This window comes from Hemibagrus wyckioides, linkage group LG10 (assembly GCF_019097595.1).
Source record: "Hemibagrus wyckioides isolate EC202008001 linkage group LG10, SWU_Hwy_1.0, whole genome shotgun sequence".
NCBI lineage: Eukaryota > Metazoa > Chordata > Actinopteri > Siluriformes > Bagridae > Hemibagrus > Hemibagrus wyckioides.
In genome coordinates, this window is record NC_080719.1 from 17,974,901 (window position 1) to 17,993,000 (window position 18,100).

Consider the following 18,100-nt stretch of genomic DNA (forward strand, 5'->3'; position numbering starts at 1 on the left):
TGGACTTCTCATCCAACATCAGTGCCTGACCTCACAAATGCACTTCTAGAGAAATGGGCAAAAATTCTCATAAACACTCCTAAACCTTGTGGAAAGTCTTCACAGAAGAGTTGAAACTGTTATAGCTGCAAACGGCGGGCCAACTCCATATTAAGTTCATGTGCACGTAAAGGCAGACGCAGTCCCAAAACCTTTGCCAATATAGTGTATGTGGCTGTAGCAGGTGTTTTTTTGTTTTTTGTCTTATTTCTCTTTAATGAACCTTTTTGCCAAATCCAAAGTAGATCAAATGGTAATGCAGTTCATTTCAGCTCCAGTGTCGTAACACTACAAAATATGGAAATGTTTAATGGAGTGAAGACTTATGCAAGACTTCTGTTTGTCCACAAAGTGGTGCTCTTGTGTCAAGGCTCGGAGGTAGGCACACTGATGACTGGACCTTGTTCGTTCCTCGCCTTCTGCCTGTACAGGAACGCCTCCTTCGTTTATATAACAAATATTTTGGTAGCGTGCCAACAGCAGAGATTTCACAATTCCCTGTAGAACATCATGTTAGTGTTCTAACGTGTGATAATGTGTATATTTGAGGCATAACCTGCATTTCTGTGGTATTACTATTCTGTGGAAAGAAACTGTCTTTTAAAAATTTTATAATAGGGGTGTAATTATAGATGCCTTGTTATAAAGACAGAGGCATATTTGAGTGGTGCTGAAACCTACAGTGGAGGTCAAGTGACGATCAGACAAATCATCCTTCACCATATTCTTGACCCAAATCAATCCCTTTATTCTGACTGATCACCTGGATCCTATGATAAAACGTTAGCATCAGCCTCTTCTAGGATGACACAAAGGTTACAAAAGTTCACTGAATGCTTCAAGTATGAAAAGGAAATATGTCAACAGTGTAATTGAAGACATGGGAAAATTCAGGTCCTTTTGGATCTTTTGGAAGCTTGGTGTTTTATTTCTAGGAGAATCTGTCAATGCACTCAAACTATTCTAGCTACACATTTTGGCCCAGCTGCTTTCCACATCTGGATGTAATATACATTTACCAAGTTACTTTATTCTTCAGAGTCAAAAGGCTGTAAAGCAAAATGTGGCAGTCTTCCAGATTCCAAAAGCATGTAAGAAGAAAGAGAAACATGTGCTATTATCCTGGTAGACCTTAGCTCCAAAGCACTGTTGTAAAAGTCTTTTGTGAAGAGTATTACACAATCTGAAAACTACATCCTAATGATCCCTAATAAACTCTCCTCTTTTAGATAAGGGTTAAAAAGACACAGTGTACGCATTTAAGCACTTGTGCAATACACACACACATTGACCAGCTTATACAAGATATATAAAGCCAAAGTCAATTGTGAGTGAAACCTGATCTTCATGGAGAATTCTGAATGAATAAAGTAAAATACAGCTTACAGGACAGTGCCATTGTGGTGGAAGAAGGTTCAGTTATGTTTCTGCACTTTTATAAGTTTGAAATTCAATCTACCCGTAGGCTTAAAGGTCAGAAGGATCTGTGAAAAAGGTTTATAGGTAGATCCTATACTAGAGGAAAATCCCAGCACACCTCCGTGAAACCTGCTCACATGGTTCATGAATGAAATGGCACAAAACGATGATTACAGAAATGTGCACACGCATATTTATTGTTTTGTATCTCAAATTCCACAAAACACCTTTTTTCAGAACCCAAAGTGGATTTAGACAGGGAGGATTTGCAAAAGATTATGCTAGTTTGTGATTAGATTATGTTTCATGATGCTGAAAATGGATAGAAAAGAACTGATTCCCACGGGCTTATAATCAGCGATGCTAGACAGGGGTAGGCAGATTGTTTCATAAGTGAGGCCCTCTTTAACACACATCAGGCTAGGCTAAAAACGTAGCAAAATAACATAGTGAGCTAGTTAGCAACTGCAGTGCATTATTACAAACAGTTTAATTACTTTTAGGCTCGTCTAACAAAGCTATTAGTGTCTGCCTTAGCGTCTTTTTTTCTGTTAATATGTTTATGGCAGGAGCTTTGAAGTGGATATTATTCCTGCTCAGACTCGTTATCACATACCTATGTTACACAGAGTGAAAACTACATCCTTGGATTTTTAGTGTAACGGAGTAAGATTCAGTATTGAGGTATGTTGCATCATGGCAAACATCAAGTGAAACCCTCTGAACGGGAAAAAGAAATATTATTGTCATTAGGTCGTGTGTTCATTTTTTTTTTCTCTAGATGTTAAATCTACTTTCTCCACAGCTAACAACAAATCAAAAACGAATAGTGAGAGAAATCTGTGTCCTGCAAGCCCAGGATACTGATTTGTCCATCCCTGCTATAGTACAAAACTGTCCAAAAATCAGACTTTTTACTGTAGTTGACAGCCTCAGTCTAAATCACAGCTTTGGCAGGTTTGACATGGTCTTTCAGCATCAAGTAGTCAAAAACACAGCTGGGAGCATAAGAAAGTGGCAGCCAAAAAAGTTTGGCATCCCAGCCAGGGGAGTAGCGGGTACGAGGATGCACAGCTGAGACAGCATGCTCCATACAGCTCACAACCTTCATCAAGTCACCGTCTGACATCTTGGTGAGCTTCTTTTCGATCATTGTTTCCACTGGACAGCCAAGAAAAAAAACGAAACATACAGTTAACACAAATGGTGTACAACGGTTTCCTCGTTACTGAACACTGAACTTGTCAAATATACCTTTGCTTAAGTAATCTTCTCCATAGTCGTCTTTAGTCTCCTGCGGCAATCGTTCCCAAATCCTTTTAAGGCTTCTGAGAATTATGTCGGTGTCAGTCACACTGGTCTTAAAGAAACCGGGCTCAATACACAAGACCTTCACTCCAAATGCGTGCATAGATATCCTAAATCATAGAAACGTGTTATTCAAAGCTTGTTGTGACACATGGATTTCATATGCTTGAAAAGGTTGAGAACAATACCAGGCCGTCACTACCTGAGGGAGTCGTTAAAAGATTCTACACCATATTTGGACACGCAATAGGGTCCTGCAGTTGGACTGATCCGGCCAAACACGCTGGCCACGTTAACCACACGTCCCCTGGCTTTCTTAATGAGAGATAGGACACTCAGTGTCACGCCGATGACTCCGTCCAAGTTGACAGACAGCATGGACCTGTAGTCTTCCAGAGTCAACCAGTCACAGGGAGCCGATGGAACTGAGACCCCTGCGTTATTGACCACGGCCCACAGACCTGACGAACACAGGAAGGTTTTAGCACATTTGAGGAGGCTTTGCACTCTCATAAATTTTCCTGATATCTTTGTGTTCACAACACTGGATAACAAATGTATTGTGAGACATGATCTTTAGAATGCAAAACTTGTCTGATTAAAATAAAGTCCTTCTACAGTGTCTGGAACTGTATTGGTGGAATGACCACCATTAGAGCACTGTCTAAACGATCGGTCCAAATCCCGAATAGCCGTTCAACTGGCTTTAGATCTGGTGACCTTGATGGCCTTGACATTTTAAAGAAAGCATCAGGATAGAAATATTTCATCCTAGGATAAAAATAAAACTCAGTTATTTAATCATTTGGTGGCAGCAGGACAATGCAAAACATCATTTAGTGTTCACATGAAATATCAAACACCAGAGATCAGCAGTTTCTGAAATTCTCACACCAACCCATCTGTAAACCCACAACCATGCCAAAGCCACTGAGATGTTCTGATGTTTGGTGTGAACATTAAATGAATCTCTTGACCTGTATTTGCATGGTGTTATGCTTTATGCTTCTGTTAATGAGTGGTTGATTAGATGAGGACATAAATGAGCACGTATTTCCACATAACATAAAGGTTTTTAACATTATTTAAAGTCAGGCTTAAAGTCAGTCATTTGGTTCAAGTTAAATGTTCTACAAAATATAAGTGGAAACAGGAACTGGGAAATATTTAAAGAACAAAACTTATGTGTCTGTGTATGACAGTCAGTAATAGTGGCAGCGGTAGGTAAAGTGTTTAAGGATCTGGGTTGTTGATTCATTATGATAATGATCCATTACAAAAGAGTACTATGTAAGACAAAGCTATGCACAGAGTAACTTGCTGGATAAACAGTTTCAAAATGTAAAATAAAAAAACATTTATTGTTTAAACTTTGACTATAAATGTACATATATATCTTGCGTCCTTAAATTAAAGCTGAATTTGGAAGTGATACACGTATACACAGTTTTATGCCATGTTAACTTCAGTAGTAATAAAAAAAAAACCAAAGAGCTCCATAGGATAGATTTGTTTTCCCCACCTTTCTGCCCCACTAGCTCCTTGACAAAGATTGCAGCCTTGTCAATGCTTTCCTGCTTTCTGACATCCAGATGGATGGTTGATAATCGGCTTGAGCAGGACTTTTTCAGCTCCTCTTCACCCTTCTCCGTAAAACACGATGCCACCACACAGAATCCGCACTTGTCCAGATGGCGTGCTAGAAGATTCCCGAAGCCGGAGTCGCAGCCAGTGATGTACACGTACTTACTCCCTCTCTCTGGAACTCTCTCCAGCTCACGGAACCAGCGGACCACATAGTACAGGACCACCAAAGCTAATATATACATCCACATTGCTGCACAGAAAGAAGCAGTTAACCAGGGTGTGTCATCAGTGATCATGTAACAACCTGCCACAATTCCCTAATATTGTGCGCATGTAGGTATGAAGAAGCAATCATCCAACAGATCTTTAAACACTCAGGCGAGATGTATGTGACTAAACAGAAATAAGCCAGCCATAATTATGAAATGGTGGCTTACAACCAGCTGCAGTTCTGAACTGAATTGTTTCAATTTGCTGTTGAATTTGTCCTCACATACGGTTACAATTATGAAACAGATATGGGCATGCTAATTACATTTCTCTCGGCATTTTAACATGGAAAAACAAGCCAATAATATAGTACAGCAAATTGTATCAAAACATTTTCATTGCCATCTACAGCTATTATTAATTGTGGTTAGGTTTGAATTTGCTAAAGCTTTCTGCTTGACTGATAAAAAAAAAAAAAAAAAAATCATTGCTGAAATCAATGTTGATTATAAACTGCACAAATCACAATCAGGCAAAAATGTGTGTCATGATGTCAGGCATAATCACTAACAATTTCGTTTTATTATGGGGGTAATTTCCTTTGGTTCCTTTGTATTACAGATCTGACCTTTGTGGTTAGCGACTGAATCATTATGAACTGTCAATCCTTGGTTAAAAAATAACCCATTTTAAATGATGTTTTTCAGTATCTGCATTCATTTACTCTGTAAACGTTGTGTTTATTGCACAATGCTATTTGCCTTCAGCTCCACTTCAAACTGTGTCCTGTGCTGCAACTTGTTTAATAGATGACTTAAGCATAATTAAGCTTTCACATTGTTAAAGGAACATCCAGGAGCAGACAGTTGTGTCCTCTTCAAATGTAGGTCAAAGTGCAGAAAACTCCAGCAATCAGGGAGGAGACCATATACACAGCAATATCTCTGTAGGGTTATTGCAGGGCACAGTGAAATGCAACCGGCTTTATGTAAAAGACATTACAGACTACAGAGAACACTTTGAGAAAAATCATAGCGTTTTTATACGTAAACTTTGGTGCATGCATCTTGAATTTCAAGATTATACAGATGGAGATAAAAAAAAAAAAACCAAGGGTGAATGACGCAACAATGATTCATTCCTGGCTCATGCTTGTCCTGCTACTAAAACAACACAATGACCCACTGAGCTCTGTTTTATCTAGATATCTGGAGATAGATGATAAATGCTCCTGCTGTGATACTGTAGATGAAACTCTGACACATTTGGTTTTGGTTTTTTTTTTTGAGTGTGAGAAGACACAAAGATTCTTAACTCTCCGAAAAGGTCACCTCAACGTATCTCATTCCTTTAGTACTAAAAGGTATCTTTTTTTATTATTATTATTATTATGAAAATTCAGAAAATAAACCTCTCGAACGTGTAGTTAATTATTTTGTCTTCAATGCAAAATTCTTCATTCGTAAACAAAGATTTCAAAAGGCACAACTGTCTTTCCTCTCCTGTTTATAATAGAAAATGGATCACTTCTGAAATAATTCTTCAAATAATTAGATTTAATAAAAAAAAAAAAAAAAAGAACAATAATCTTTAACAATTCTAGGACCTTGTGTTTAATTAAAGAAAACGTGTCTCTTGGTAATAACTCTGGCTCTATTTGTATCACATGACTGTCCTCTCGTGTATTTGTCCTTTGTATTATCGATTCTGTATTGTCCGTTGTTTTTCCTTTCTGTAATTTTTAGGTGTACTTTTATCATAATTAATCTATATTGAGACTGTAACTGATGCCCACTGTGTCCTAATTTGTACTGTTTCATGTTATTGCAATGAAAGAAATACACCCCAATGATGCGATCACGATTATTATAAATATAGACACTGGAATCTGGTTGTCAAAAATAAATAAATAATTGTCAAAAAGCGTGTGAATAAAGGAAATGCACATGGCACACTAGAATTGCAATGCCACAGGTGGTATAATCTACACACATTGTCAAGTTCACACACTTCTGTCATGTTAAAAGATTCAGAACTACACACACACACACACATACACACACACACACACACTGCAGCAAGTATTTAAAGCACATAATAACAACAAATCATTAATTATACCTGCTCTAGTCTTCAGTCACGTGCAGGATAGGACTGATTAAAATAACATCTATTTCTCTTTAGCAGTCAGCCTTCTGTATTAAGGTTGTTTTGGGGTTTATTTATTTCACAACAATACCAACACCTACCTGCTTTATCTTCAGATGAAATGTGGAATCTTTCACAGGAGCCTGCAGCACCACACTAAACACATTATCTAAAACTGAAGGCAGTGCCGACCTTCCACAGCCAATCAGCGCAGAGCTACGTGTCACGTGATCAGCACTTGCGCACCTTTAAGCATTTTTTTTTTTTATCATCAATATCAATTATTTATCTAAGATTAACATTAAAAACTAAGGTCAAAGCCCAGATGACTCCAGAAGAGTTCTCTGTTATCATTTGTTATCATATAAACTATTTTCTGTTATCCTATACACTATTTCTCAGGGTTTTTAAGCTTTTGGGACATGCTAATGAAACAACTGCTCACAAGTGCTTTTAGATGTGTGTAGTGTATTAGTGAAGCCTCCTGTCTATATTTCTTAAAGGATAACGCAGGGCTTATCCCGAATTTTGCCACCGGAGTGTAGAGGTATTAATTACATGTTGATGGTTTTAGTTCAGGACTGTTGCCGTTTACTGTACGCGATTTTGACTGACAGCGCTCAAATGCGAAAATACCGCGAGAGTGTGCGCTGGAATATGGTCTAGAAACGCTCTCGCGATACTTTAATGTCCTAGACGTGTCGGGCTGCACAGCGCCGCTTTCACACCACGTGACTAAAACACCTTACAGCCCTTGACCAGGACAGCAATAATAAAAATAATTTTAAAAAAGCGGTCAGAAAGCAACAATCTTATTATTCAGATAATAGCCTAACTGTTCATTTTTAATGTTAACACAGTTGATGAAAGTTGGCTAAAAAATGTATGTTGTGTCAAAAAAGGAGGCCCACTGTCTTTGATTCTGAAAACCCCTGACATAAGGACCCTTTTGAATATTATTCCATACCCAAGACGTACTTAAATTAAATAAGCCTAAAGACAGATCAAAAATACAATGTAAACCGTTAAAGCGCTAAGACATTACAGTCTGAACCTCATGACTTTCTGTTATTCAACTAATGCAGTATTTAAGTTAAAATACATTCAAATACATTCAATACAAATACATTAAAATTCTTTTTATCCGTCACATACACAGTCTTACACAGTATGATATGCAGTGAAATGCTTACATACATGGTCTAGGTGAACAATGGGCCAGAACAGACTCCATCATTTGGCTGTTCTGTCAATTAAAAAAGGAATTCTCAGCACCATAAATACTAGTATGGTAATTGACTGTTTTGCTCAGGTCAAGTCTCGGAGAATCCACCCTCATAGAAATAGGATAGAAAAGTCACCAAGAGCATGAAGTGGACAAGATACAGGCAGCAAGACAGGGAGGAGTCAGAAAAAAGATTGAATGAAATTTTATAAAGTTGCATACTGTTTGTGTTCATTTCTGTTTATTATTAAACAATATTACATAAAAATGCCCTTGCAAAACGTGTTATTCTTGCTTACCCCCTCTCCCTAATAGGGTGTTTTCAAAACCTAGAAACACCCCTGGGATAACGTATTGAGATGGAAAATACTCCATACCTTTAAAACCATGGCTCTCTATGTTGTATAAAAAAGAAGTTTGACACTAGTTTTACTATTTACTATTTTACTACATTTTCTTGTTATTAATTTTTATTATTTTTAACGATTTATCTAAAAAAATTTCAGGCAAAAAACAGCCTTAGACACAAGACTCCATTTCTCTATCTATCTATCTATCTATCTATCTATCTATCTATCTATCTATCTATCTATCTATCTATCTATCTATCTATCTATCTATCTGTCCGTCTGTCTGTCTATCTATCTATCTATCTATCTATCTATCTATCTATCTATCTATCTATCTATCTATCTATCTATCTATCTATCCACCTGTCTGTCTGTCTATCTATCTATCTATCTATCTATCTATCTATCTATCTATCTATCCGTCTGTCTGTCTGTCTGTCTGTCTATCTATCTATCTATCTATCTATCTATCTATCTATCTATCTATCTATCTATCTATCTATCCGTCTGTCTGTCTGTCTATCTATCTATCTATCTATCTATCTATCTATCTATCTATCTATCTATCTATCTATCTATCCGTCTGTCTGTCTGTCTGTCTGTCTGTCTGTCTGTCTGTCCGTCCGTCCGTCCGTCCGTCCGTCCGTCCGTCCATCTATCTATCTATCTATCTATCTATCTATCTATCTATCTATCTATCTATCTATCTATCTATCTATCTATCTATCTATCTATCTATCCGTCTGTCTGTCTGTCTGTCTGTCTGTCTATCTATCTATCTATCTATCTATCTATCTATCTATCTATCTATCTATCTATCTATCTATCTATCTATCTATCCGTCTCTGTCTGTCTGTCTGTCTGTCTATCTATCTATCTATCTATCTATCTATCTATCTATCTATCTATCTATCTATCTATCTATCTATCCGTCTGTCTGTCTGTCTGTCTGTCTATCTATCTATCTATCTATCTATCTATCTATCTATCTATCTATCTATCTATCTATCTATCTATCCGCCTGTCTGTCTGTCTATCTATCTATCTATCTATCTATCTATCTATCTATCTATCTATCTATCCGTCTGTCTGTCTGTCTATCTATCTATCTATCTATCTATCTATCTATCTATCTATCTATCTATCTATCTATCTATCTATCTATCTATCTATCTATTTAAATAAGAGTTCCTTCAACAAGAATGGTAAAAGTTTAACAAAAATAGTCATTTTCACAGGGTTCATTTTAAGTGTGATGACGCGGAAACGTTGTACATAGTTACTGTTGCTATGGTAACTTTCACGAACAGTTACAGACTAGCCTGCGTGTTAGCAAGCGGCGGCTTCTCCGTTTTATCTTCTCCTTTACACTAGCTAATACAGTACCATCTTATATTTATTAAAATGTCTTCGGTGTTACAGACTACAAACGGGCCTTCGAATGGATATTACACATTTTCGAGCCGTCCACATGCCGTTCCTAACCGCCTCAGATACACGGATCCTGCGATGGTGGAGTAAGTCTCGAGCTACATGTAATAACATATAACCTATAAGTGTTTGTTTACATCATCTGTGTCACATCTGTGTAGAGCTGTACAGCACGAGCTGACTCCAAATGCACATATCTAAGTGATGAGCATATTGTAACACCGATTAATGTTTTTTTTTAAACTCACTGATATCACTTATTTTTCACGTGAAACAGAAATGATGGACGACCAATTTATGGAAACATTATGTATGATCGACGTGTCGTTCGAGGAAATACCTATGCACAACACATCCTGCCGGCTGTGAGTATTTACACACACACGGAGAGAGAGAGAGAGAGAGAGAGAGAGAGAGAGAGAGAGAGAGAGAGAGAGAGAGAGAGAGAGAGAGAGAGAGAGAGAGACGATTCATAATCAGCACACGTGCAAGAAATGTTTACTATGGAATCACATTACTACCATTCAAGAAAACGAAATTCCCGTCATCTCATTATGTGATAAACATCTCATTACTCAGTGTTGTGGATTTGCGTCACATAACTTCAATTCCACTTTTATTTATTTCACATGACTTGGTTTGACATGGATTCAACTTGGACTTGGGCCACATCATTTGGACTTGTTTTTCCACCTGTATGAATGCTGGAGTGAATTTTGAAATCCATCCTTTATTCATGTTGTTTTCTTGTAAAAAGGAAATGCTGGATGAAGATTTTTTTTTTTCTTGAATGGCAGTAACGTGCTTCCGTAGTTTCCAGTCAGACGACACCAGATAACATGGTAAATACTATAATGTATTATTTTTTGTATCATATTATGCGGTTAACAGACGGCTCAGCCCGACCCAGTCGAGATCCAACGGCAGCAAGAAGCGATGCGACGAGCCGCAGCAAGAAAGGTCTCAAAAGATAAGTTTCACACGAGAAGTTCAGACGCACTCATGGACAGAAAGCATGTGGATGTTCAGACAGGTAGCTATTCATAAATCATTGTTGAAACTTTTCAAGTGGTGTTTGTATATATTAGATATAAGCTAAATTTGTCAAATGTAATGATATTACACTAAAGCAGCATCATTCAACAGCACAGCTTTCTCGTGTCTTCTTGTTGGCTGTCCTTATCACTGTATCCTTCAGCATGACCAGACATCAAACAAGCTAACAGCTATAAAAACCTTAATAAATACAGCGGCTTAATATAGAAGAAATATTTGCTGTGCTGTAATTTTTATGTGACAAACACAGGCTTCTTTCTTCTTCCTTTATGAGCATATGCATATCTGTGCACCAGACTAAGTCTGATTTGTATCCTAGAATTATACTTGGAGGAGCTGATTGATCATATTGAGGATGCCAGTGTGGAATGCCAGACAGATGCGTTTCTGGACAAGCCAGCAACACCGCTCTTTATTCCTGCCAAATCTGGCAAGGATGCTGCGACACAGATAGAAGACGGAGAGGTACAGATAACGTATTTATTATTCATTGGCATGGTTTATAGTTTACTGCTCAATACAGTAGCTATGGCCACTTTTATACAGGTTTGTTTATCGCCATGTTCCTTCTAAAAGAGTATTAAAAGCCATCAGGGACTCATCACCAGGGTCTGATTATGAATAGAGGGGATGTGGTGGTGGTGGATGAAACAGCAGAACATGTTGTCATGATATAATAGTCAAACTGACCTTAAATTTTGAATACATACAATGTGGAAGAATTTAATAGTAGGTATATATAATTTATATATACATATAGAGACACTTAACATTATAGCTAATACATTCCTAGTTGTGTTTGGGTTAGTGTGAGACTTATGCTACGATTAGCGACCCACAGCGGCAAAGCAACCAGAGAACATTTATTTTCATTGAGAGCTCCAGGTGACAAAGTTTATGCAAATATAGAATGAAAAACAAAGTGTAGGGTAACTTGTCGGCTCTGTGTTTTGAGATAAAAATGCTTTTAATAAATTAAACGGCTCGAATTCAGTATAAATGCCAGAGGAAAAGTTGTTCCTATTTGTTTTTCTCCATCACAGGGAAGTCTGCAGAAGAGGCAACTTTCTACTTTGTCAGTTTCTCAGAAAGATAAATAAGTTTACATAAAAATGTTAAAAGAAATGAAGCAGTACAAGAAAATCATTCAACAATTACATATTATAAATGTCCCTCTAGCTGTTTGCATCTAATTGTAGGAACATCAATCTAATTGTGGAATGTATTAAGGCTAGCGGTTTCGTTGTTCTAATAAATTTGGTGTTTTACTTGGTTCCAGCTATTTGACTTCGATCTGGAGGTTGAGCCAGTGTTGCAGGTGTTGATAGGAAAGACCATGGAGCAGGCTTTGCTGGAGGTACTGGAGGAGGAAGAGCTGGCTGGGTTGAGGGCTCAACAGCGTGCATTCCAAGAGTTGCGTAATGCTGAGTTGGTAGAAGTTCAGAGGCTGGAGGAACAGGAGAGGCGCCACAGGGAGGAGAAGGTACCATTAAGGGCATCATGTCCAGCTGGAATTCTAAATTTGCTCTTTTCCTATTTTTTGAATTGATATAGTCAAGCTTCAGCAGTTCGGGATAGCTAATAAATAAGAATTAGTGTTTATATATTCTGATTTAGCTAGAATATCTGAACAATTTTCTCAGTGATAATAGATAGATAGATAGATAGATAGATAGATAGATAGATAGATAGATAGATAGATAGATAGATAGATAGATAGATCTATTATAGGTTGTTATTCATAAGCAGGCTGATATTAAAAACTTTGTTCGACATGACTTTCAAATTCAGGCCCGGAGGATTAAACAGCAAAGGTTGATACTGAAGAAGGAAATAGAAACAGCTGAGAAAATCGCTGCGAGAACATTCACTCAGCATTATCTGGCTGACCTGCTTCCCTCAGTCTATTCCAAACTGAGAGACCATGGGTATTTCTATGACCCAGTGCACAGAGGTATGTTTCTAGTTTATTGTAATGCAAAGTAATAAATATTAAAAAGGTGTTTTAAGGGAACTGCATTAAATCTGAGATAAATTAGCATATAACATTAAATTACCAGCCCATCTTCTTCACACCAAAATGCTTTGTTCTGTACTTAATATATACATGTACTGTATAAAACCTAGTGCCTTCAGATCAGTCAGGAGAAATAGATCAGATGTGACATGAACGCTTTTGTTCTCTGTCTCTCAAACGCATGGATAGTGTTACAAATATTCCAAATATGCAAATATGTAATTAATAACTAATTAAAGAAATCTGCCTACTAAATATAAATCAGGTAGTTAATGTGTCCAATTATACAGTGCCATAATAAAGTTTTAGCTGATAATAAGCAATATGTCCTAGTGTGTTTCCAACTTTGATTGAACTCCCACAAATGAGCAGAACACAAAATTAAAAATATAAGATAAAACATCAACATAAAATGTATGTGGCGGAGAAAACATTTCGCCAAGCTGTTCATTTAATTACTAAAACACTCACATTTGTAAATAAACTCTAATCATGCTGTGCCATGATGCACACTCGGTCAGCTATCAAGAAACCACTCCTTTTATTAATGTGTTTATTCTCACAAAAGATGCATGCATCTGTTTTTTGATGCTTTATATGCATATGCTTTAATGTAATATATACTCTTCTCTTTTCTGTACAACAGATATAGAGACTGGATTCCTTCCCTGGCTGATGGCAGAAGTTAACAATACTTTGGAAAAGCAAGAGGTTGCACGAACAGTGCTTGACAGTGAGTATGCAGTAGCTGCCATATTACTAGCAAATTCTATTGTATTCTACTCTACATCAAATGTGAAGTTTTTGGCTTTCTCTAAAATTGGTGCTCATCCATCTGCAAAAAAAATCCCCCATAATTATATTAAAAAAAATCACATTAACACAGTTTAAACTCTCCAGAACAATTTGTGTGACCGGTTTACATTAGCAATCCTTCAGATGTCACACCTACTGCATGTCTATGTCACGGTTGTCCAATCTTATCTGCAAAGGGCCGGTGTATGTGCGGGTATTCATTCCAACCAAGCAGAAGCCACACCTAAGTCTACTGAAAGTCTAGATCAACTGATTATACAGGTGGAATCCGGTCTGGCTTCTGCTTGATTCGTATGAAATCCTGCACTCTCACCAGCCCTTTGCTGATAAGATTGGACACCCCTGGTCTGTATAAACCCCCTCAAGTGGCTTTACATGTTAAATCAAACAGTTCCACTTGTGGTCAAAGAAAATGTCATACAAAATCAGCCAAATTCCTGCTGTTCCCAGCTACTTTTACTGAATTTCCAGATGCAGTTTCAAAAGCTGTTGGCATTTTGAGAAGCAAGTGATAAACGTGACAAACTCTCAAATCAACCAGAAATGGCTCTTAAATCCACTGGAGCTCTGACTCCTGCCTTGCTGCTTCTCAGCATCGTTCTCAGCATGTTTTCTGGGACCTTTAAGATTTTTTTTTGTACAAACATATGAGTAGTTTTATGTACACAACCATGTCATGACCTGGGCAGATTAACATCAGCTCTATCACTGTTAATGATTGGTGAAACTGGACCTGGAGCTGGGCCACAGGCAGCACAGGAAGCTTCTTTGACAGGCTGTTGACTTTAGGTTTTCATTTTGTCTACACAATAAATTATATATAATATATTTTTTCAAATACATTTTTAATATATGTATTTGTCTGATGGGTGAAGATGTTACTTTGAATGATGTTTATATACTTATGGTTTTGAAGTTCCAGTATACATCACCTTAACTGTGGGTATTGGACAGATTTTAACAAAGCAACCATGGATGAACTTTTTCAAGTATGTGATGTCACATGCCACTGTTTTCTTTTCTTTTCTGTTATAGTGCTCATCCAAGATGTGACCGACCACAGACAGGAAGTCTTCAACTATAAATGATGATTTTCCATCTCTAGAAAAATCTCAGTAAATCTCTAAGAAATGGTAAAAATAAAAAAAATAAAAAAGATATCATTATATAAACACAGTATGTGTAAACACTTTAATAAAATACATTTATGATACAACCAGAGAGATATATATTTATATATTTGGATTGGATTCTTGTTTTCATATTTTCATGACCAAAGAAACAGGTGGTAGAATGGTGCAGAAACAACCAGATGACATTTATAGCAAATATTTTATAAAGAATTAATTAGTCAAAAACATTTATAGCAGATATATTTTCTGTGTCTCTGGATTTTATGTTGGTTGATAGATTAGATGTAGTGTAAGAGACCTGCAGACTTGAATACACGTGTGCCAACAGTTCAAAATCAACAGTTATGCAACATGTGAGGAGGAGTTATACAGATATATACACAGACATCAGAGACTGAATGCGGAAAAGAGAAAATATGCAGCAGGGTCAGAGATGAATATGGACAGAGTTACTCATGATATAAACAATATTAAATGTAATGTCCTGCTGAATTCTAGAGAAGTACAGTAACATACAGTATGAATGCTCACGTGTCATTAAGCGTTTGTAATCATGTCTGATTACATTTCCAGCAGATGTATATAATTAAGTGCCGTAAAAGTCATATTAATAAAAAATAAAAATAGTTCTAAAGCATTGTAAGAAGGTCATGAGAAAAGAAGTGAGGGACTGAGAATGCTAATAGCACTGATATTCTGATTGTCAGGAAAATAAATTTACATTTTAATTTCTCATTTTATATTAAAAATTAAAAAGTGCATGTGATTTTATTAGATTTAGATTTGTGCTGTGTGGGTTGGTGGTGGTGTGTGTTTTGGTGGTGGTGCTCAGGTTGGGGGTGATGCATTTATCACAATCAGTGCTCTACATTTATATGATCGAGAAAAAACATTTTTAATTCTTTTGTATTTTAGCCCATTGCTTCTGCCATGAATTACAGTTATACAGCAATTCAGGTTCTCTGTAAAGCAATATTAGATTAGCTCTCTACTCAGAAATTGAAAAATTGCTCAAATAAACATTTATATTTTTTGACATTTTTAGAATTATTTAGTCGATATTTATTGATTTTTGGACAGAAAATTGTAACTAAAGTGTGTTAGATGGAGGTCACTCTAAACCTAAATCTTATAAGAATCATTTGTGTAACTGAAAGATTATTAGTGCATGTTTAGCCAAATGTGTTAAATTAAATTAAAAATAAAGAAAATAAATAATTTAAAAAAGTAAATATTTCCACTCTTTACCAACCGAATCTGATTTATTATTATTATTATTATTATTATTATTATTATTATTATTATTATTAACATTGTTGAATAATAAGCATAGAACTAGTAAATTTTACATACACTAAAAAACAGCACAGCAACAAAGTCTGTACTAACAGAAAGGTTTTATAGAAATGTTTTGATTTCACTTCACTCTTCAATAAAATGATCAAATGGTGCATATTAAAATATGAATACTGGAACAAACGAACAAAACTACATGTCAGTTATTAATATTGTCTAATAAACAGCGTGTCCAACATTCGTTCAGTCATCTCTGAGTTATTTAATTCGCCTTCAGTAACTGCTTCAGTATCCTGTGGTCAGGGTTTCAGTGGATCTCAGGAGCACTGGGCAAGTGGCACACCAGGGTACACACACACACACTCACACACACACTCACACACACACATACACACACACACACACACAACCCAATAATAGACTGATAATTATTCTTATCATTACTTTCCTGTTTTTCTGATTACTTGAATCCAAACCACAACACAAAAACCAGTAGGCTTATGAAGAATATTGAACAGGACCCAGTATGTTCTGTTTCTAGAAAGTTCAGAACTAAAAAGCTGTACAGCTGCAGTAAATCAGCAGTGTGCTGTATGTTTTTGATAGACATTTCAAACCCAAACTCTGGAGCTGAAGAAGTTTTAAAAGTATGCAATACCAAGCATAATATTACTTTTTTTTTTTTTAATGATGGCTATAATAATTTAGTGACATTGTATTTGTTATATGTCTATCTGCCAATGTTTGTCATATACACAGTATTCTCTGTATTAAAAAAAACATGAATGTGGCTAATGCTTGAAATCCATATTATGTATAAAGTATTAAAATATGTTAATCTTCTGTGGTCTATTTATCTACATAGATCAGGTATAACATTATGACCACTGAGAGGTGAAGTGAATAACACTGATGATCTCCTCATCATGGCACCTGTTAGTGGGTGGGATATATTAAGCAGCAAGTGAACATTTTGTCCTCAAAGTCGATGTGTTAGAAGCAGGAAAAATGGGCAAGCGTAAGGATTTGAGCGATTTTGATGAAGGGCCAAATTGTGATGGCTAGACGACTGGATCAGAGCATCTCCAAAACTGCAGCTCTTGTGGGGTGTTCCCGGTCTGCAGTGGTCAGTATCTATCAAAAGTGGTCCAAGGAAGGAACCATGATGAACCGGCGACAGGGTCATGGGCAGCCAAGGCTCATTGATGCATGTGGGGAGAGGAGGCTGGCAGACCATGTACACCCTTTCATGGAAACGGTATTCCCTGATGGCTGTGGCCTCTTTTAGCAGGATAATGCACTGTGCCACAGAGCAAAAATGGTTCAGGAATGGTTTGATGAGCACAACAGTGAGTTTGAGGCACACACATACATACACACACATACACACACACACATACACACACACATACGGCTTGGCCTCTAAATTCCGCACAGACCGCACTTATATTATAATCTAATCTAATCTATATAACCTATATAGAGCATCACAGATAAACACAAAAGCTCAAAAAATGCAAAATCTCAGCAAATCTACACTGGAAATTATTTGGATTTGACATGGAGAGAGTGGCAAAGTAAAGTTGGGAATATTTACTACAGGGGAGGTGCTCGGGTCAGTGGACATCAGGGGCTTCAACTCTGTCCTCACGAGCTGACCGAGCACAAACAGTTATAATGAATACTACTATTTAAAAAAAAAAGGTAGGTTCAACAAACCAGACCTGACATATTTTATATGTTATTAGGAAACTGTGTGTGTTAATAAATAAATAAACAGGGGTTAAATAGAGGGAGAGTTTAGGGGACAGAGGCTCAGATCAATACCATGTGAACTATGGCATGAAAATTCGGTGTCAATGAACAATATTATAAACCATAACATGGCATAATCATGATTAAATTAATACAATACAGTTTCATGTTGATTCCTAGAAAAATACTTTCCCTTACAAACAAATTTTCTAATTTGTGGAATGTTTTCTTCAGTGTTTATTTATTTATTTATTTATTTATTTAAAGGCTGTACAATACAAAATACAGCCAAAAGAAGAAAGTGAAAATA

General features: G+C 36.6%; 2 protein-coding genes across 3 annotated transcripts; one reads left to right on the forward strand and one right to left on the reverse strand.

Moving 5' to 3' along the window:
• Positions 1-1,628: 1,628 nt before the first annotated feature.
• On the reverse strand, positions 1,629-6,954 carry LOC131360766 (retinol dehydrogenase 7-like). Of its 2 annotated transcripts, none has more exons than XM_058401486.1 (5): positions 6,813-6,954; positions 4,289-4,603; positions 2,969-3,227; positions 2,713-2,876; positions 1,629-2,619 (listed from the first exon to the last, which is right to left on the reverse strand). In XM_058401486.1, the coding sequence occupies exons 2-5, from the start codon at positions 4,599-4,601 to the stop codon at positions 2,396-2,398; spliced, it is 960 nt and encodes a 319-aa protein (XP_058257469.1). In that variant the 5' UTR covers positions 4,602-4,603; positions 6,813-6,954; the 3' UTR covers positions 1,629-2,395. The 2 variants fall into 2 exon arrangements, with proteins under 2 accessions (XP_058257469.1, XP_058257470.1); XM_058401487.1 differs by lacking the exon at positions 6,813-6,954 and adding an exon at positions 6,685-6,808.
• Positions 6,955-9,561: 2,607 nt separating this feature from the next.
• On the forward strand, positions 9,562-14,822 carry rsph3 (radial spoke head 3). Its single transcript, XM_058401485.1, has 8 exons — positions 9,562-9,803; positions 9,995-10,082; positions 10,609-10,750; positions 11,093-11,238; positions 12,053-12,256; positions 12,565-12,727; positions 13,437-13,523; positions 14,642-14,822. Exons 1-8 carry the CDS (start codon positions 9,691-9,693, stop codon positions 14,692-14,694), a joined length of 996 nt encoding a protein of 331 aa, XP_058257468.1. The 5' UTR covers positions 9,562-9,690; the 3' UTR covers positions 14,695-14,822.
• The last annotated feature ends 3,278 nt before the right edge of the window (positions 14,823-18,100 follow it).

Excerpts from the sequence above, each read along its gene's own strand:
- rsph3 (XM_058401485.1), top strand. The coding sequence starts at position 9,691 with ATGTCTTCGGTGTTACAGACTACAAACGGGCCTTCGAATGGATATTAC. Across the intron at positions 11,239-12,052 it reads CACAGATAGAAGACGGAGAG|CTATTTGACTTCGATCTGGA; the intron begins GTACAGATAACG and ends ACTTGGTTCCAG. Across the intron at positions 12,257-12,564 it reads GGCGCCACAGGGAGGAGAAG|GCCCGGAGGATTAAACAGCA; the intron begins GTACCATTAAGG and ends TTTCAAATTCAG.
- LOC131360766 (XM_058401486.1), bottom strand. The coding sequence starts at position 4,601 with ATGTGGATGTATATATTAGCTTTGGTGGTCCTGTACTATGTGGTCCGC. Across the intron at positions 3,228-4,288 it reads GGAGCTAGTGGGGCAGAAAG|GTCTGTGGGCCGTGGTCAAT; the intron begins GTGGGGAAAACA and ends TGTGTTCGTCAG. Across the intron at positions 2,877-2,968 it reads TCTTTTAACGACTCCCTCAG|GATATCTATGCACGCATTTG; the intron begins GTAGTGACGGCC and ends TCTATGATTTAG.